Genomic DNA, 22,020 nt, shown 5'->3' on the forward strand with positions numbered 1-22,020 from the left:
TCCATTCGTAACTCAAGATACTGCACAAATGTAACCAAATGGACCCTTATGGGTCCTTAACACTGGGTATTTTAAATGCGGTGTACAGTTTTATTAACTGCAAAGAAAGACTAAAGGCGACGCAGTGTTATCAACCATTACAAACATTACAAACATTGACAAACCACATTGGACAGATGTGATGGTACTCACTCTCTCTCCGGGAGGTCCGAGGGGTCCGGCAGCACCGGGCTCACCTCTGGGTCCTCTCTTGCCCTCCTCTCCTGCTGGGCCAAGTGGGCCCTGAATACCAGCGGGTCCCTAGCAAACACAACCAAGCACAAACTACTATTAGCATGGAAAGAGTCTGCTTACAATGGTCCTTCTAAAAATATAATTATTCTGTATTCGTCTTTCTATTCCTGATTTATCTGTAAACAAGATTGCCCAGAAGGTGGCTGGGTACAGTAGGGTACGGTTATTTAACATAAAGAGGATCTGTTCCATTTAGTGTAGCAGAGTGATTCTCAAACTTTTTTAATTTCAAGGACCCCCATAACTCTGAGAGTGCACAAATGGAACCAAATGGACCGTAATCTACAGTCTCAGAGTTACACACCCGTTAGGGACCATTTGGAACCCCCTCAAGGAACCATGAGGGTCCCTGGACCCCACTTTGCGACCCACTGGTGTAACAGAGTGTTTCCAGTGAGCCAACATGCATAATATCAGCACCCTGACTGTTCGAACAGAATGGAAGTTGGAACACAACCTTAATTAGCATCATTGGTAAAACCTGTGAAAGTAAGGAAGAGGCCCGATTTATCTAAGGTTGCTGTAAAAATATGTGTTGTAGGGATAGGGGTGGCATTTATATGTTCCTTGGATTGATTCTTAAAGCGGTCTTGAATGTTTCTATTCACGAGCTCAGTATATTCGTATTTTTGTCAAACCTCTATAAACATTGATACACTTACATAAAATTGTGTGTGCTAGTGCCCCCTTCTGGTTTCTAGCAACAATTTCATCTAATGTCATTAAGACGCAGATTAAAGAACACAACTTTGACTATATATTGTACATTCACATTAACCACTTAAACCCTCTAGACTTAGTAAACTGGACCTGCGTTGACTCTGTACTTGGACCGTTTTATTTTTTTATCTTCTCCAAATCTCTTTTCCAAAAATAGCCAAGCACATGCATCTGCTATTTTTTGGCTAATGTTCCCCCCAGAATATGGATGCTGGGGCTCGAGATTTTGCATGAGTTTACATTTTCTCCAAAGTCATTAAAAGGTTACCAAACCTATCTGAATAATTGAGTCAACGTTGGCTAAACCTAATTGCACGATTAAGAAGTCATGCACATTTTAATTTGAATATCAATCTTTTCCCCGGGGACCAGGGTAGACTTTTCAAATCAATCTGTGCTTTAAAATGCATTAAAACTAAATAATAACATAACTTTGACAAAAATAAACAAGCAGTGAAATGTCTTATTTTGACCTAACCTCTTGCAAGTTTCAAGTCTCTGCATGTTGATTTTCATACCATACTGAGATTAATGGAATCCACAGTATGATTTGGAAATTGGTCTGCAGTGATGTCACATATACGGTGAGTCATAGTCAATGGGCTAAACATGCCAGACCAGCGGTATGGTCCTCAAACTAACTTATTATGCTTGGGAGAGTACTTATTTATTATATCAAGATATTTAGTGGGGTTGAGTGTGTGTGAGTGAGTGGTATACAGGGAGTTCCTGAATGTTCTGAGACAGTAAGTGAGACTGCAAAGATAATTGCCAGTCAGTGGGAAAAAACACTTACGAGCTCTCCTTTTGGTCCAGCCTCCCCCTTGAACCCTGCAATACCAGGATCTCCCTGAGGAGAGAGAGAGAGAGAGAGAGAGAGAGAGAGAGAGAGAGAGAGAGAGAGAGAGAGAGAGAGAGAGAGAGAGAGAGAGAGGTTTTGTTACATTTAACAGCACACTCTAGTCTGTTTCCATACTGGCTAAGCCCTTGGCAACAATAAAGTATTCTTGTGTATAAAAGGAACTATTGAGGGCATACATACAGATGTTCCTTTGGGCCCAAGAGGCCCAGTTGCTCCCTGAGGCCCTGGAGGGCCACGAGGGCCAGGGAAACCAGGTGCACCAGCGATACCAGGACCACCCTACACACGAAGACAAGAGAGGAAGTCAATTAATGAATCAATGAAAAAAAAGAAGAAAAAAAATACATTCTATCCATCCACCCAATAATCGATTAACTTGATCATTCAGTCTTCAGAAATTCCCTGATGGCACGACCCTGGTTAGTCGTCTCGGGACTTTTTTCTTTGCTTTAATATAGTTTTGTTATATGTATGTAGCACAATCTGCGGTGACAAGTCCCAAAAACATTTAGCTGCTTGTACCTGTATTGGTGTAGGTCAGTGACAAATAAAAACTTCTTGAATTTTGAAGTCTTTCCATAGCTCATAATAATGAATGAATATGATGATATATGTAATAAAACTCTGGTAGCCATCATAACTATGCATAAAAGGAATTGCTGGTAAATCCTGTACTACTTCAGCTGCTATACATCAAAATCATCAATGTAAATTTAAATATGAGAGTGTACAAATGGAACCAAATGGACCCTTTTGGATGTATAACTTACAGGTCCATTTGGCTCCACTTTCATACTATGACTGCAAATGCTGATGCTACAACTTCTGTTCTGTTCAGTTGTGAGACTGCATCGATGGGATGAGGATTTTGACAAGTTGGATTTGTTTTGATCAGAGGACCGGGTCAGGCCTCTTATGGCGTCTTTCCATGTAGTATCAGCTCTATCTATTTATTTTAGCTTTGTGTTGCCATCGCACTCTGAACCTCAGTGCACGGCACGCAGTATGAGTTGCTCATCCTTTAGCGACATCCATGACAAAAGTAAAGTAATGCCCTCCGTGCTGCTCTGTCTACAATAACAGTGCATAGCTAATGCTAACGCTACCTCAAAACAATCTCCATTTTAACCAGTACAAACAGCCCATCAAAAAACGTTTCTGGTCACACTGGTAACATATATAAGACATGATAAGACAAACAACTGTTGCATTCTTTAGGCTATTTTAAGGAAAATTACAAAACAGGTGGAGTCTGATTGGTTCATAGGTGTCGTATAATAACCATACAATGGCTAAGAATTCTGCTTTTTGTTTTTGTTCTACAGTATATCACTCCGTGGCTGGGAGAAATGCTAAAAACAATACAGGCTTGTCTGGAAATGGTCTCTCTTTCACCTATGCAATCCAACAGAAACAGTTTCTGATAACATTTTAGGTGAAAAATAGGCATGCTGATGCGCAATACTAATTAATTTCATATTTCACTCTACAATGTCAAGTTAAAAACAGTTAGCGGCCTGGACAGCTGGCGTAGCGGTCCAGGCACCTAGCCTGACAGTGAGTCGCGAGTTCGAGTCGCGATCCCAACGACCTTAGCTGCGTGTCACTCCCAATCTCTCTCTCCTACTGTATACTATCAAATAAAGGCAGAAAAAGCCAAAAAGAATATCTAAAACTCCCCCCCCAAAAAAAAACAGTTAGCAAACCACTGTGTTTGTGCAGGCCGAAATTGTTATTAAAACTATTTTTAATGGAATATGTCTATGATTTTCTTGTTGCCATATTTGGTAACCGTTTTATAAAAGCAATAAAACACTAGAGGTTGTGCTTTGTTGTGGTTATTGGCACAGCAGTGCAGGCACGTGTTGTGTCTAGGCCACAGCACAGCAGTGCAAATAAGCACAATTAACACAACCTCTCGTGTGTGACTGCTGAAGAGTAACTCGGCCTGAGCTTTGTGTAGTCTCAACGGGAGATGAACCAGTTTGTATGTAATTCTACTAGATGTTACAGACCTAAGTCAATTAAATGCCAGGAATGTGAGATGCAGACTTGATAACTCGGATACAACGGCTTTCACCAACCTCCCTCTCTACTAACGCCCAACCAGGTTTTACTCCCAATAAAAGACAATTACAGGCAACAGACCATGAGATTTCCACAGTACCACGGGGAGGGGGGATGACAGTAATAGAGTGGTGGTATGTGAGATAGATGAAGTATTGCTTTATACTCACGGCTGATCCTTTAGATCCAGGAATACCATCAGTACCAGGGTTACCCTGCAGGAGGAGGGGGTAAAGTGAGTCAGTGGATTGCTCCAAAGGAACTACTTTTCTCAGATTCATTCATCTAGTCGTCTATCATTAGCGATGAGACAGAATTTTCCTAAAGGTGCATTGAGCCACTTGGACTTTAGATGGACTACAGCCATTCAGGTTAATCAAAAGTAGTATATAACTGGGGAATGTCCTTCAGTGATGTGATGGGACTCATTTTAGTACAACTCTTCAACAATTATTACATGATTATTCCCAACGTTATTAATCACTCACTGTACAGGTAGAGTTACAGCTACAACAAAATATATGTGGATAGCACAAATGATAGGGCAAAATATTGTTGGTTGCAATATTCATTTTCTATTTTATTTTATGAAATAGCCCATCTGCATTGTCAGTGCACCATGGTCTTTACAGAATATCACTAAGATTATCCGCCTTCTACCATAAAACATATCTTAAAACATATCTTTAACATTACTCACAGATGCGCCGGAAGGTCCAGATGATCCTGGGGTACCAGACTCTCCTCGGGGTCCCTGTGCACCCTCAGGTCCACGTGCACCGGTAGGGCCAGCTTCTCCCTGGTAAAAAACACAGTTGATAGAGAAGAGTCTTGATCCATTCAAAGTTTACAGACCACGTTCACAACTTGAATGTTAGGCCTACATCCTAATGGATGTCATTTTGCTGTTGGCTGGTAGAGAAGAAATATTTCAGATCATTCATGCACCATTCTTAAGATCCTGAATACATGATCCGAAAATTCCTCAGATTGCCCAAAGATTTCACATCAAACTATTAATTTGATGATGGTGATGACACCGTGATGACGGGTTGATGCTTTTATTCACTGTGAAAAATCAACCAAGTTTTGAAAAATAATTCAGTTGCTTTATCACCGTGTTATATTCACGTTCTGTGTGGACACACTCTCTCGGAGTGTAAGGACCTATAGCCTGCTAACTGGGGTGATATCAAACAAATGATAGTTGAATTCTGATGGTCCATACTAGACATAATTGTAAATGCCAGATCTGCTATGCTTATGAAAATAAGACTTCATCGAGGTACAGTGGGAGTAAGTAGGTTACATGCTTAAAGTATTGCTAACTAGAAGTAAAAATAAAGAAAATATGTTTGAGGACTGTAAGTGGCATTTAGGGTGACAATGAGTTATATCCCTTATTAGTGAGGTAATTCATAAACAACCATGTTTAATTAAAGAATTTGGAGAAACACAGAACTATTGGGAGAGAGTTACGACCAACCCATAGACTTTTGTTGTAAATGAATAATTTTCCTATAATATTCAATGTTCAATCATTTACTGACAAAACCAACTTACAGTTGATTTGTCATTTGTTTCAGTGCACTCAGAGAAAACATCAAGAATACTAAGTTGGCGGAAATAATTGTTCCAAAAAACTTGAATCCTCATAATGGGTGTTGATGAAGCACACGCGATACACGAATGACGCCACAAGATCAAAAAGTGTTGTAACTCTCTTTCAATGGGTCTGGGATTTACATTTTTAAGCGGTAAACCAATGACATTGGAGTTTAATTTGTACAAACATATTTAATTAATGCAAAACACAATTAGTTGGCCTTTCAATAAATAGTTTATGAGTGTTTGCCTAAGAAGTGCACAAGTTAGAGCCAAGTGGATAATTATTTGCAGACTTTCATGTCCAGAGCGGGGCCAGTTTTCACTAAAATAATCTAAGACTTTAGTCCCCGCCTCCCTTACGGGCATCAGCCAATGATTACACCGCACTCTTGTGAGGTCACAGGGTTCAACAGGTTGAATGGAATTCCTTTGCCGCTGACGTAGTCGTTTATACATCATGACTCAACAGCATGACTTAATAGAGTTTGTATGTATTTGCATGTCATGCGGTAGTGGCTGCAATGCATTATGGCCTCTGACAGCTTGGATATAACGTGCCTGCTGCGATGAGAGTATGGGCATCTGTTAGGGTTTCTTAACAGTACAAAAGTATATAGAGATATTTTAGAGATTTTTTAAATTGACTTTCATCCTGTCGTCCATATTTTGGAGTTGTTATTGCTGGTGAAATGTTGCTGTTTTGTCTTTCCATTAATTTCAAAACGTTCACAAAATAGCAAAAGTAGCAGATCTACAAGCTCACGCGACACGTCGCATCGCGTGTGAGCTTGTAGATCGGCTATGTTGGCTATTCATCGGACAACGAAGTATACAGGGCTTAAGAGGTTAAAGATGTCTCCAGTGCAGTGTTGTTCCACAACAGTGTATTGTGTCTGTTGCCAAAATGTCAACTGCAATTAAGTGTACGGTTCACTGAGCTGAGGTTAAAACTCCTTGTGATGTTTTTGTTTTGTGGCCGTTGCAAGGCTTTTTGGCTGGTGTCCTTTCAGCTGCACCAAGTCACACCTATAAAGTGCAGACAGTAAAAACTTGGACAAAGAGAAGGAGTTCTGTGGGCCCACGAGGAGCTAACAGACTGAGACAAAAACACTGCCCTGCAGGCACTGCTCAATAGATCAAAGTATCAGATTAACAGGCTCACACACACGCACGCATGCACATGCACGCATGCACGCGCATACACGCACCCACCCACATGCACACACACACACACACACACACACACACACATTCTCTCATCTATATGCACGCACACGTGTTAAAAGGACATGCACAGATGTGTGCTGTGTACCGTATAAACACGCATGCATGCACACACACACACACACACACACACACACACACACACACACACACACACACACACACACACACACACACACACACACACACACACACACACAATTTGGAGTGATTAAGGCATCTTTTAAAAGAGGCTGGATTTTGTAAACACAGCCGCGACTCCCAGGTTTAATTCCTAAATTATGTTCTCATTGGGGAACGAGAAGAAAGCAAAAACCATCAGCATCAGGCCCCCGGGCATGGAGCTGGGTCTGTCTGCCATGCAGGAGGAATAAATCAGTTCCAAGCAAGAGAGAGAGAGAGAGAGAGAGAGAGAGAGAGAGAGAGAGAGAGAGAGAGAGAGAGAGAGAGAACCCCCTATATCATTTTCCACACAGAAGGAGGCTTAGAGCACTTTCCAATGCCATCTTCTCTAGTTTCACTAATGCCTGATTTATACTTGGCTGCATGCTGTGTCGTGCACCAAAAATAGCAGATCTGCAAGCTCACAATGCGCTGCAGCGTGACAGGTAGATTGGCTATTTTCAGTGCGCGACACCGGTGCGCAACTAAGTATAAATCAAGGAGTAACTCTCTTCGACTTGAGTCAACAAAATTCTCTTTGAGCCATGTGCCTCCATTTACTGAGCACTCTGCATTCTGATGTGATTCAGGGCAGGCAGAAATGACTCTTAACTGCATGGGATGACAAAAAGTGCCTTTTCTTTGTCACCTGTCACATTCCTCAGAATAGTTTGGCTCACTGGTATGTTCAAAGTGGTCCAAACATGGGACTATTACAGCAGGTCAGTTGTGTTGACTTAATGACTAAATCAAAGGAAGACACAAAACAGACAGGAAGAAAAGAAGGGCTCATGTATGCATGTATGTGTATGTGCGCACGCACGCACGCACGCACGCACGCACGCACGCACGCACGCACGCACGCACGCACGCACGCACGCACGCACGCACGCACGCACGCACACACACACACACACACACACACACACACACACACACACACACACACACACACACACACACACACACACACACACACACACACACACAATACACATAGGCAAGAGATGGAACGACACAGTAGAATCCTCAGTGTCAATTGTACTCTGACAGTGAGGATTTTGCAGTGTTTGAGAGAGAGAGAGAGAGAGAGAGAGAGAGAGAGGGAGAGAGTTAGCTCTCACATACCTTGGAACCAGGAGAGCCAGGGAAGCCAGGAGCTCCAGCAGGACCGACTGGGCCCTAAAGACAAAAGTAATGAGGACAGGACAGGCTGTCAATCACTGCTGCCGGCACAGAAACTCCCCTTCCTCCTGACACAATCACTACTTCCTGGGGCTACTGCCATGAATAAGAACTTACATAATAACGACGGGGAAAAAAACACAAGGCTATATGGTACAGTGTAGGTAAGGGGGAGAGGGGCATGTGTGTGTGTGTGTGGGGGGGGGGGGGGCATGGGTGAATGAAGAGGAAAGCAGCGTGACAGAGGTGGGGAAACGGGTGGGAACAGAGGGGCCAGAGAACAGGCGAGAGGAGGATGTGTGGGTGAGGGGAGGTATGGGGGTAGGAGAGTATTGAAATATAACCACCCTAAGGTCCACTAATCGAATGTGCAATCTTGCACTAACTACACCGTGTTGATCTCGGTACATAGAACTACAGAAAATACAACAAATGCAACACCTTTAATTACATTTGAAGAACTGCTGCTATCTCTCTACTATGTTAAATACACTGACAAAACGTGTTGCTATTCGTCTCAAAGGTTCCAAAAGCTTTATACCAAGTTATCTGCTGCTTACATGTATACAACTGCTTCTAACAACAAATGCACAATTCTTCTGGTTCTGTAAGCTATTTTTTCTAATACATTGTAACACAGTTCTGTTTACACATATTTATTCCCTTTTTAATCGTACATACATTTCTTAGTCATGATTTTTGATGGGTTTGTTAGATATTTGCTTTGGCGATGTAAACGTATGTCTTCTCATGCCAATAAAGCCCCTTTGAATTAAATTGAATTGTATTGAAAGATGGGCAGGGCGGGGGTTAGAATAGAAGTGGGAGAGTTTGTGGGGGGAGTGATTGGATACCATTGGTGAGAGGATGCTGGAAACAGGGTGAGGCAAGGGGAACAAAGGATGACAGAAAAGAGTTGTAGTGAAGGAATGGTGGTGGTGGTGGGGGGGGTATGACTGGAGATGATTGCAGGATTCTAGAGCCGAATTTGTGCTTCATCGTACGATGGTGTCACACACCGAAAATAGCTGATGTACAAGCTCACAAACGTGTAGATCAGCTATTTTCGTAAATTAACAGTTAGAGCAACATGTTACTGAGTGCGTTCATACTTACTGGGGGACCAGCAGGACCGGACAAACCATCATTTCCTCTCGCACCCTGGACATTAGAAACACATCACAACATCAGCACAAGGTAGTGAAACAGCTTTGCAAATAAAATGACACAGTACTTTTGTGGGAAATTCTGTTTCAGTTTCACTCAGCAGCTGGGTGAAGGGGTCCTAGCTGATGGCTGCTCAGAGGCACTCGGGTGGAAATTTGTTAGGGATTAAGAGTCCTGCTCAAGGACACTTCAACACATATACGTACTAGGCAAACGGGGAGGTGAACCGGTAACCTTCTGATTACCAGACGGCCACTCTACCCACTAAACATTGGCTGTCCCTAAAACTAACACTAATGGGGCCCAACTGGACAGGGAACTCTCTGTACTTAATAATACTATAAATTATACTCTAACAAAGCAGGGTATTACAGAGTATGTGTAAGCGTATAGGTTTCTGTGTCGAGGGAACAGGATAGAAACACGGTACTCACGGCAGATCCAGAAGGTCCAGGGCGGCCTCTCTCACCGGGCAGACCACGGGGTCCCTATGTGGAGACAAAGAATGATTAGCTTGTGATCTGTGCAATATAATGTATAAGAAACAGACCAGATTTCTTCTTTGGGATCATTTAAGTCCGCTGTCAAGAGCAGGGTACTTGATTGTACTGGACACAGAAACCGCTAATGGAGGAGGACAGAAGTTATGTTTTCGTCCCTTTCCATTTGTCTGATGGCAGCATGTCTCTAAAAGTTATGATTGGTTTTGCATGAAACTTTGTGGAAAGTTTGATCTTGGGACAAGGAAAAATTTAACTTTTCATACTGTTTGGCCAAAGGGGTGTGCAGTTGGTCATGGCTTCTAACAAAAAAATGCATAACTTTGAATAACTTTGAAACAGATTCCTGTAAAACCATGAAACTGTGTGTGCCTATCAGCAGATGTTGGAGGTAAACCCTGCATTAGTTGCCCAGTCCAACTAAATGGGGTGATTTTTTGGGCCACTGAACATTTATGGTACTGATTGAACGATGTGACATGTGGAAAAAATGTATAACTGCATTGATTTGAATGTAATTGTTAATGTTGTATGGGGTGGTGAGTCATTGCTCACATTGCTGTGGGGCATTGCTGTAAAAGAGCAATCTACACTGCATAAATACAAGTTTATGTAAAACAAATCAAAAGTAAGATGACTCAAATCTCAGACCTTATGTGACCTGAATGTCATTTTATCATATTTCAAATGTAATCTAGGACTGTATTAGTGGGTTGAAATGAATATGACACCATTGTTAGATGGTAGACGTTTGCTAGTGTGATTGTCCAGATGTACTCACCATTGGTCCGTTGGAGCCATTCTCTCCGGGAGAACCGCCCTCACCCTAAAGAAAAAAAATTCTCAGTTTAATGACAACAGACAGACATTCTGTTCTAATATTGAAAGTATTACTAATAAATGTAGTTTGATAATAGTTTGCTTAGTATACCAAGTAGGCTAATAATCATAATCATAATAAAGATTATCAGCTATTTATGGCATATAATAGTAATGCGCTACTGATTATGTGAATATTATTTTGTTAAAGTGTATCTTAACCACTTCAGCCCTATTTAAAACATTTTTGTAGGAAAATTGCGAAAAGAGCTGTTCTACAAGCTCACAATACGTTTCAAATCAGCTATTATCACAATTTCTGACACCTTTTGATGCCAGGTTTAAGGTGGTTAACTAGCTACACTGTCAACATTGTAAATCATACAGAGGAGAAGACGTTGGAGCGCTGAGGAACAAGAAAGGCGTAAGAGAGGGAACTGTACCTTGGAACCAGCAGCTCCGGTCTCTCCCTTTGAACCATCAAGACCTGGATAACCCTTCAAACAGAGCAGGACGAGACAGTGACTTCACAGACAGGAGCCCAAGAATACAAGCTGTTTATAATGTGTGATAACAGCAAATCGGTTGTTGATGCACAGTAAAAATCCAAAGTGTTAAATGCTTTTAATCTGAACCGTATTTTTTACACTTTACTGTGATGCAGACACTGTGTGTCCTGAGTGTGACCCCCTTCCCACTTACTCTGTGTCCCTTGATGCCGGGCAGGCCAGGAGTTCCTGGGAATCCACGGGCTCCCTTTTATGAGAGAGGAAAGATAGCAGGAAGATAGATTTAAGTGGAAAGTAGGGGGGAGAGAGAGAGAGGGGGGGGGGGGGGGGGAGATGAGTATGGACTTATCTTGCTGTCCATCTGTTTTTTCCTCAGCTGAGTGGCAGCCAGGGGCACGTGTGACAGACATGCTCAAGAGAGTCAAAGGTTCCTTTTTTTTATTGTTTAACCTTTAAAGCGAGTTCTTTTTAAAGCCTGGCCAGTGCTAAATATTCCCTCTTACACATGAGGCCTTTTAGACAGAGAACAACCCAGGTCTTATTCTATTTAGTTGGGTTTTAGCTTACAATTCAAACTGCAGCAACACAGATTAAGACATAATATTTCTGTATAGACCAGTTGTTCTAGACCTTTTCTGGATAAGGGCCCACTTGAGAATCTCAAAAGTGTTTGTGGCACCCATCTGACCACTTAACACGGCTGCTGTGTTAAGTGGTCAGATGGGTGGGCCCTTTATACTTAGTTGAATGGGGTCCCCCAAGGCAGGCTCTGTAATTGGTCCGCTCTTTTTACCTCTACACCAAATTCTTTTAGCCAAAAGTAGCCGATCTACAAGCTCACAACATGTCCCTTGTAGATCTGCTATTTTCACAGAGATTTGCCCCAGAATAGGGATGCTAGGGTTAAGAAATAGCACTGCAATAATGTCACGTACATTTGGGTGTAAAGTCTCAGGCCTATATTGCAGGATTACAGATAGCGAGTTCCCTATTTGTTGTTCCCTATTCTGTGTTGCAGAACAGCTTCAGGCTGTTCATTGACATGACATCTCAGTTGTACATAAAGCGATAATGTAGCAAGCCTACGGTCAATGTTTATTGGAAGCGTCCTGCATCACCTTGAAGGGCTTTATTTTGCAATGATGATGGGCTGACTGTAATTATCCCACTTTTACTTCAGGGCTACTTATGAACGAACCAATAATTTGGCATGAAATATTAATGTACAAGCAAGTAGTCCATTAGATTCTATTCTACAAACTGCATACATAACAACGCTGAGACTGTAGCTTGATTTGTGAAATAGAGGTCTGTCTTTTAAAAATAGTTAGTTGGCCAATCAGAATAGAGTTATAAACCAAGTCATGGAATAAGGCTTTTTAATGTAACAGAAACTTGACAAAATCATGTCCTAGCTTACGTGTGTTAAAAAAATAAAGAAAACAAAACAAACAAACACAAACAAACAAACTGACAAACAGATTATCTGCATTGAGTGGTATTGGACATTATTTTAAAAACATTATTAAAGAAATACCAATCATAATACATCGTAACAATAGGAAATCTTACCTGAGGTCCAGTTGGTCCACGCTCACCAGACTTGCCAGGCTTACCAGCCTCACCCTATAAATGCAATTTAAATGTGTTATTTCAGTGTTTGATACAGACAAAACAGAAAAATGTTAAACAAGAAATGAAACTGTTGAATCTATTCCATATTCATGTGCTGTATGTCTACTCCTGTATTATAATGTTGAGCCCCCTAGTGGAGACAGTGTGACATATTACGTCTGCTGCCATCCAGTGGCTAAAAGTGGGTATTGAATTTAAATGCTTTCCAAAGTTCCAAAGTCATCGCACAACAATGGGGGGATTGCAATTTACAATTTAGCAGAAGCTCTCAAGCCTGATTTATACTTCATTGTACGACGGCGTTACACCCCAAAAATAGCCAATCTACAAGCTCAACACGTTGCATCCGCCACGTAATGTAAGCTTGAAAATCGACTGTTTTCAGTGCGTGACAACGTCATATGACCAAGGCATTATCCAGAGCGACTTAAGTGTGTGAGATCAGAGTAAATGGCATGAGCCATAGTCAACAAACGACAGGATACATGGTCAAATAAGTAGAGTGCAAAGAAAACAATATAGTGCTTCAAAGAAAGTAGGACATCAGCTAAACATCAACATAGCACCTGCCTATATAACATGCCATCCATGAAACATTCTTTAATAGCTTTTTGCAGTCACTCCTGTCCATGTGTATTTACATACTCCTGTATGGCTATCCAGCAGCTCCACCTCCTACAGTTCTGATAGGTTGATAGGCAACCAAGGACTCAAATATATTTTGTATCAGTCAACCAACCTAAAGTATTGAATTTGCACAAATTTCCACGCATGTCAAATGGAATCCAATGTGGTGGAGTAGACGTTACATGTAACGTGAACCACACATGGCCGAGAGCAGCATTTAGCATCTCTCTGAATGTCATTCTAGTTCAAATCTTAAATTAGCCTACTTGATTAATCTAATTAGATGAAAGTGATAATGTGAAATATGTCTACTGGCGCAATTATAGGCACTGAAAACAAGTTAATAAGTCAATGATGAGTCCTTCCTTCAATTTACCATATCACTAATAATATAATGTCAAATAGTGAGGAGATAAGTCTGGCAATGTGACAGTACTTTATGTCACTGTATTTGGAACAATGAACAATACTCAGCCAAGACACAGACTGGCTATAAGCAGCAAGCTAGAGTGAGTTCTACTGATTTACAAATAGAGCTGGAGTAGCAAGGGAGTATCGACTACTAGCCAGTGAACCCAGAGATACTGTAGATCAAATGGGTAGGTGATGAATGAAAGACATACTGTTTATCAGAGATATTGATTATGCTTGGTCAATCTGATCTGAAACACGCACACAAACATAAATGCCAGAGTCCATACATATTTACATTCTTCCATGAGTCAGAGTGTGTATCTAGTGTACAGAGAGGAGGTGCATCGGACAGTGATTTATACAATGAAAGCTCATTGTGATAAGGTTGGATGTGTGGGTGGAAGGACCATTAGGAATAATGCGTGATAATTGTTGATGAGAATTTCAGGGGGGAATTTGGACTCAAGGTTAGAATAAAGACTTCACCCAATAAGATTTAAACTTAGTTGTGCAACGGCGTATCACACTGAAAATAGCCGATCTACAATTAGATCGGCTATTTCCCTTGTGCAACACAGTACGCAACCAGTCAGGCATTACCCATCACATGGCATAAGAATATGGCTGGGACACAAAAGCGACAGTGACAAATAAGCTTGATGATTATAGATGTGTGCATGACAGCAAGATACTTACATCATCTCCAGGTTTTCCAGCAGGTCCAGGGGGACCACGGGGACCCATGGGTCCCTGTTAGGGGAGAAAAAAATAAACAAAACAAGGAGAGGTGAGATGCAGTTGCCATCAAAAACCAATAGGGGGCAACATAACATAGTATACAACCTAGTGCCTGGAGTGATTCAGAGCATGTGGTTACAATATTATTTTCTCCTTCATTTTATAAACACCCCTGGGAGAAAACAATACTGAAAGAGATGCCAAATGAGATGCATACAAAAGCATGCCCACAGGACAGGTTATTCTAATAATAATTAGATGTTATAATGGATTGTTACACTCAGCAACCTGACTTTAAGTATGAACTTCCTCCAACACTAACAGAAAACAATTAGTGGTTTTCTCATCTTGCCAATTTGTGTTGAAGATTGATCTGTTTGTGAAAATCTCGCCAGCGGCATAGTCATTTGCAACAATTTACAGCATGAAATTGGACTAAACTCTGCTCTTATGAAAACATGCTGCACTCCACTTTCTAATCCGTGTAGGATTCTTCATCCAAAGAATGAGGACAGGGAAGTAATTAATCAAAGGATTCTGATGAATCTGGTAGAATTATGACCCTTTTGATAAGACTATCTTTCTATGATAAGTCAGAATCGGTTTTGGATACTGATTTACCGTACAGGCTAGATTTAAGTTTCGAATGGGAGGAAATGCGTCAATATCTTTTAGTGTGCTGGCCAGCTCTTTCCTTTCTCTTATTAAGTCTCAGTGAGTGTATGTTTCTTTTTCCCAGTATTACAATTGTTTTTAAATCAGTTTCTCCCTTCCCCCTTGTCTCTTTGCTGTTTTTGAGGGTCAGAGAGGTTGTGAAGATGTGGGGTGCAGGTCTTCTTGCAACATCTTATTTCATCTCATCTCGTCTAAACACTGATACAGTGGCTGTCGGGTGAAACGTTGTATGTCCAAAACCTTTACTTTTTCAGGAAATGGAAAAAAGAACCTGTGTTCCAATGGTTAGGTATTATTTAGTCACATGCTCTTGGTAATACTTTTCATGGGTTAAATGCTTATACAACTGACTTCAAAAAAGAATACACACTTAACCACTTTCACTTTAATTTTCAAAATGGATCAAAAGTAGCAAAAAAACAGATCTACAAACTCACAATGCGGCACATTGCGACGTGTTGTGAGACTTTAGATCTGCTATTTTCACTACTTATGTGCGACACACTTGTACGACGAAGTAGGCCATTCATTTATGGAGGGAAACAAATCCTGAAATATGGAGATTCACAAGGTTTCTGCCCGACAGCAACAATATATTTTATACTCCTAATGAATAATTTACATGGGGCAACCGGACAGCCATACCAGCTCCCCTGCTCTGAGAACAAACACCTGAATAAGTCTTTTTTTGTCAATTACTTATGGCCGGAAAGGCTAAACTGGTCATTCATCAACATTCCGCTATCATGAAACACTTGACAAAATACCAAATACCAAAATACTAATTTGGGACGATGGGTCTCCTCTACCAAAGAGACAAATCCATTTTGTCTGGCAACAGGCTTGATTTTAATCACATTTAATGATGTGCTCAAACATTTTGTCTGGGGCGGAAGGTTAACGGAGTCGAAGCACATCAGAGACTGAGAGTCTGCGTGTCTGAACTCCACAGGAGCAGATTAACACAGCAGTGGGGAGACCCTTAAGGGCCGTTCACACTGAGCACTACAACTATAACGATATCTATAACTATGTCGTTCACTGTTGTATTTGTCAGTGGTGGAAAAAGTACTCACATTTTTTACTTAAGTAAAAGTATCAATACTGCAATGTAAAAATACTCTGTTACAAGTAAAAGTCTGGAACTGACTTGAGTAAAAGTACAAAAGTATTGGTATCAACATGTACTTAAAGTACCAAAAGTAGAAAGTACTAATTGTGCAGAATGTCCCTTGGCAAAGTTTTCAAATAAACTGTATAAAAATCATTTGAAAATAGCAGATCTACAAGCTGCTATTTTTCAATTGGCCAAATATAGGGCTGAAGTAAGTAATGTATGTTTTATAATAATAATCAAAATCTACAAAGTAAATAGTAACTATAGTTTTCAAATAATTGTAGTGGAAGTATTAAAAGTAAAAGTACCGCAAATTGGAAATACTCCAATAAAGTAAAAATACCTCAAAATTGTACTTAAATACAGTTTCTTGAGTAAATGTACTTAGTTACTTTACACCACTGGTATTTGTTATAGCTGTGGTGTGAACTTTGACATCCACTTGAGTTAGAAGGATTTGTAAAACTATATCTTTATAATGATCGTTTTGTGCTTGGTTTTTAATGTGCGACGATTTTTAATACTATATTTCTATAGTTATAGTGCCCTTAACACTGGTTGCATGCTGAGGGAACGCCAAGCGGCCAGACTTCTGGAAAGGGCAGAGGAAGATCGAGGAGAAGTACTGTACTTAAGTACAATTTTGAGGTACTTTTATTTTACTTGAGTATTTCCACTTTTTAATACTTTATACCTTAAACTCCACTACAAATGAGAGGAAAATATTGTACTTTTTGTTCCACTGCAATTATTTGAAAACTTTAGTTACTAGTTACTTTGCAGATTCATTATTCGTATAAAACATACTTTTAACCACTTAAGCTCTATTTGTACTTAAGCAAAAATAGCCAACATACCAGCTGACAATGCATCGAAACGCTTTATGAGCTTGTAGATCAGCTATTTTCAAAAAGATTTTAGTCTTTTTACTTTGGTACTTTATGTATATTTTGATGCCAATACTTTTGTACTTAGAAATTTGTATTACAGGACTGTAACATAGTATTTCTACACTGAGTTATTTCTACTGTAAGTAAAAAATCTGAGTACTTCTTCCACCGCTGGCTATAACAGACAGGGCGATTTGGAAAGCAAGGATAGTACAGTTTAGAAAAGGCTAGGCAGGGTTGAGGCAAAGTAATAGGGACAGAAAGATGAAGAGGGTTGATGGCTGCATGATTCAAACAAACCGCGGTTCAGATCATCGAATAGTGTCGATAGGCTTCTTTCTGATGTTCAGATTGGCGGGTCTGCGTCCAGATCCGACCGTTTCTGTAAAACGTTCAAAACTGCCAATCTAAAGTGTACGCCTACTTTCCGCAACGACTGGCCAAGAAGGCTTAGGTTTGAGAATGGGCAGGGTTTCAGGTGGTCTGCAATTACTTAATGTAGTGTTTGTGTTATGTAACTTGCACACCGCGAGAGCTTGGAGAAGCCACTGCCAGACTCTCAGATAAATCAACTCCCAGCCCTAAGTGTATTGGCGCACTTTATGTAGGGTTCCAGTCCATGTTTTAAAACATCAGATCCTAACTGCGGGCATTGTGAGATAGTAAAAAGTGCAATTCATCATCCATTGTGCATATCCGCTTAACCAGTTACTGTACTCTGCCTCTCCCCATCTCTTTTTTCTCCTCCATGATGGATAGAATCGGACCCCTCTCCCATGACTCTCTATGACGGACAGCTTCTCACCCTATCTTTGAGTGTAGGTAGTTCGGAATAGGCACTAACAACTAAACTTGTCATGTCATATTCAGTAGTTTGTTTGAACCATGCAGAGAGCCCTTTAGGGTGCTGTTTCTCAACCAGTGGTCTGCGGACCACTAGTGGTCCATGGCATGATTACAGGTGGTCCATGGGAAAATGTTTTAAAATGTAACATGGAGTGTGGGGAAAAAAGCTTGAAATTAAACAATAACTGATAAGGCTTAATATACTTAGTTGCACACGGTCTCATGCACCAACAATAGCTGATCTACAAGAACAAAACTCATTGTAGATGAGACATTTCCGGTGCAAGACACCGGCGCACAACTAAGCTTAAGTCAAGCTTTAAGATCATTAATGTTAAATATTAATAAAAACAATTTAATTAAATAGAAATGACTGTGTTATGCCAGAGCTCAAAAAAGGTTGAGAACTGCTTTAGGGAACAATTCTCTCTAGAGGCGAGGGGTGGCTAGAGGTCTGTCTGAGAAGGGTTTGATTAAAGATAGGAAGCCAGCTGTTACTGGGGGGGCTTGGAAGTCTTCTGAGTAAGTATGTGGGCAAACACAAAAAGCTAGACAGACCTGGGGAGTTGTCAATAGAAAACGGGTAAAGAGGGAAAGTAAGCAGGTCTGCATAGGCTTGTAGCAGGAATGTTGAGATGAAGATGAGAAGTTCTAAGCAGGGTTGAGGAGGTAGGGCTCCTCCCTAAACCAGCTTTGAATAGTGAGTAGCAGAATATAATCCTAATCTCCCTCAGCCAATGGGGGGATTCCCTTTTTGAATGAGATATTTAGTTTCCCACGTGGGAGAGCCATGTAAAAATGTACACAGAAAAGACCCTGGTGAAGCAGGCCTATCAATGGCTGGGAATGCATTTTTAAACCTTTATTTTTCATTGAACTATTAATGAAGCAGATATGCTATGACCAATTTCTATGTATAATAACAGCCTGAGCATAAATATAAAGAGACAAGAGAGGGTAGGGAGGCATGGAGACAAAATAGTGAAGGCGAGACAGTGTAGGACATCTGAACAGAACCAACATGGGAGTACACTGGGGGCAGTAAAAGTACAGTGGGGGGTACTTACAGATTGTCCATTTTCTCCGCCCTCTCCGGGGTTGCCTTGGAAACCTTGTGGGCCCTGAGATGCAGAGATAGGAGAGAGATTAAGGAAGGGTGTCTGGCGACAATGTAACATAACTGTATATGAACTGGTTGGTGAAGGGGTGATCGTGCTAATACAAAAGTCATATCGTCACTTTCGGGCAGAAACCTTGTATCTCCAAATTTCTACTTTTTACGAATTATAATTATTTTGTGTAAATTAATGCCCTACTTTGTCGTAAAACAGTGATGTGCAAAAGCAGTGAAAATAGATGATCTACAAGCTCACAACGGCACGTTGGATCGTCTATTGATTTTGAAAGTGAAAGTGTCTATCTGTGGGTTTTATAAATATGTAACCGATGAAAGTTCTAAAATAACTGACTAAATAATAACTACATTGGATCCATTGGGAACACATTTCTTTTTTGTCATATTCTGAAAAGTAACGGGATTGGTAGTACAAGGTTTCCACCCAACAGCAACGATACGTGTTCATGAGCTACTACCATTACAAGAGTGTTTGAACAGTACTGTAATAATCCTCACATAGCAGACCAATTGAGTCAATCCATAAAGCTGGATATTATGTACCAGGCAGACAGTCAGCTGACAATGGGAGTTGGGTGATGCTGTTTAATGTGTGGTGTATTTTAGCCTTTAGTTTAGTCCAGCTGTTCTCAAATGTTTTAATTTCAAGGACCCCCACAACTCTGAGAGTATTCAAATGGATCCTTACGGGTCCATTCGGTTCAAATTGATTACTCTCAATAGTTACAGACCCGTAAGGGTCCATTTGGAACTCCTTCAAGGAACCCTGAGGGTCCCTGGACCGCACTTTGAGAACCACTGGTTTTTGTCAGTCTATTTCTAGTCAATCAGCCCACAGGTTGTTGTTTTTTTAAGAAAGGGCATGTGGGGAAATTACAAGACGACTAGAAATGAAAAGATGATGGTGTTTTTCCGCCTTTCAAAACATAGGGTAAACATATAATCTGTTTCTGTGTGGTGTCAAAGTGTCCTTGAGCAAGACACTGAACCCCTAACTGCTCTCAATGAGCATAGTTTCCTCTGCTATCGGTGTGTGAATGTGTGTGTGAATGGATGAATGTAATGCGCATTGTAAAGTGCTTTGAATGAAGGCGCTATATAAATGCACCATTTATCATGAGAGGATGCCACTACATCATTTGAGAATGGGCCTACTATACTGTGGCAAAATAGGTACAGATGTGACGAGAAATAGAGGAGACTCTTGCATTTTGTTTGTTTGAAGTTGTATGTTTAAATCCTGATCTGTTCTGGCGACAATGTAGCTACATTTAATGCAAATGAGGAGGTGACCCAGTTTAGCAGGATTATTATAGTTAACTAATACTAAACGAAATAATGAAAACTAGAATTGGAAAAAATATATAATAATACAATTTAAACAAGGCTTTACAAAAAAGAAGATGATAACTAACGGAAAGTAACTAAAATCATAGAGAAAATGTCCTTCGTTTTAAACTATGTTCAAGCTCACAAAGTGCTGCGACGCGTTGAGCTTGTAGATATTACATATTACCAAAAAAAATAAAACTAACTAACTAAACTATCAAACCCGCTTTAAAAACTAATCAAAACTAAACTGAAGCAAGGTCAAAACGAATTTGAAATTCAATAACTCTCCGTTGGCGAATTTCTTTAATAGTTTTTAAGAGAACTGCTGACTCATACCCAGTCTAATAAATTATTCCAATTAAGTGTAATCAAAGCATATTTTTCTAAAACAAATAGATGAAATACCTTCATCATATTATACGTTATTTTGGGCAATGTTTTTTATAAAATTCTTCACAAAGCATTTTTCACCAGCAACAGAATCTTATCTATTTTTACACCTGTAAACACATTTCAGCCTCCTGCAACACATCACTTGCACACAATTGTTATGCAATCTCTTCAGTGTCACACCTCGCCGGAGGTAAGGCAAATAATACTGTAACGACAGTCAGGAGGATACAATCAACACCCAATTGAAAACCATCCAAAGGTAACAGATAGAGGTAATATAAAGGCTACCCAGATGTGGGCTTGGTTTGTGTGATTAAAGCATCAAGTTGAAACAAGTCAAACTGGCAATGCCTAGAACTTTAATAGCTTCACTTTGGAGGGCTGCGAGGTAGAGCTTATAGCTGAGTTGCAGAGTGGAGAAGAAAGGGCGGGGGGCGGGGGTATTCGGGGGGCGTCCCATGAAAGCTAAATTGTCAGGTGTTGCGTGTCTGCGTTGCAGCAGCTCTTAGGAAAAAGCCCTGCAGCCTGCAGCTGGAGATGAAAGTATTCTACTGTGTGCCACCTTCCTCCGGTAACCAAACACACACTGTGGGGCATACAGTACAGCAGTACAGTAGTACACTGGGGAAGTACTGTACGTGTGCGTGTAAATACACACCTCTCTATCAGCTTGCTTGTGCCTTTGTCACGGTTCACCTTTGCTACAGCGTGAGAAGCCATTTGGAGGGTCAGCATAGTTATCTAAATAATATAATGCAAGTTACAATTATCTAAGGCGGCCTAGAATACGCTGTTGGGCAAAGGCTCTAGCGGGGCGCTAACGTCCATGTCTACGGGTGTGTCCTGGCGTGTGCTTGTGTTGGTTGGTTGCATTTGACAGTGTGCAAGGTGTACTTACAGGTGATCCAGAAGGTCCAGGTGGTCCTCGAGGACCCATAGGGCCCTAGGTGGGGCGAGGGAGGCAGAGGGGGTGGCAGGGGGGAAGACGAAAGACATGACGTCATTACAATGACAGGTAATCACAAACTTCACCACGTCAACATACATTCTAACCTACTCAAACATGACAACACATAAACAGGTACAGTCAACAGTGGCAGA

General features: G+C 40.8%; 1 protein-coding gene across 2 annotated transcripts in view; it reads right to left on the bottom strand.

The window, feature by feature from the left end:
- col2a1b (collagen, type II, alpha 1b) overlaps positions 1-22,020 on the bottom strand; it is a 65,562-nt gene that overhangs the window by 28,302 nt on the left and 15,240 nt on the right. For both annotated transcript variants that reach the window (XM_084063145.1, XM_084063144.1), the window contains 15 exons: positions 21,818-21,862; positions 19,127-19,180; positions 14,490-14,543; positions 12,690-12,743; positions 11,311-11,364; positions 11,052-11,105; positions 10,571-10,615; positions 9,724-9,777; positions 9,239-9,283; positions 8,066-8,119; positions 4,644-4,742; positions 4,114-4,158; positions 2,057-2,155; positions 1,811-1,864; positions 193-300 (listed from right to left, as the gene is read on the bottom strand). In XM_084063145.1, the coding sequence (XP_083919271.1) occupies positions 193-300; positions 1,811-1,864; positions 2,057-2,155; positions 4,114-4,158; positions 4,644-4,742; positions 8,066-8,119; positions 9,239-9,283; positions 9,724-9,777; positions 10,571-10,615; positions 11,052-11,105; positions 11,311-11,364; positions 12,690-12,743; positions 14,490-14,543; positions 19,127-19,180; positions 21,818-21,862 (918 nt within the window). The remainder of the gene's footprint in view (positions 1-192; positions 301-1,810; positions 1,865-2,056; positions 2,156-4,113; positions 4,159-4,643; positions 4,743-8,065; positions 8,120-9,238; positions 9,284-9,723; positions 9,778-10,570; positions 10,616-11,051; positions 11,106-11,310; positions 11,365-12,689; positions 12,744-14,489; positions 14,544-19,126; positions 19,181-21,817; positions 21,863-22,020) is intronic.

The sequence above is a fragment of the Gymnoscopelus microlampas genome (genome assembly GCF_963454915.1).
Source record: "Gymnoscopelus microlampas genome assembly, chromosome: 7".
NCBI classification, from domain to species: domain Eukaryota; kingdom Metazoa; phylum Chordata; class Actinopteri; order Myctophiformes; family Myctophidae; genus Gymnoscopelus; species Gymnoscopelus microlampas.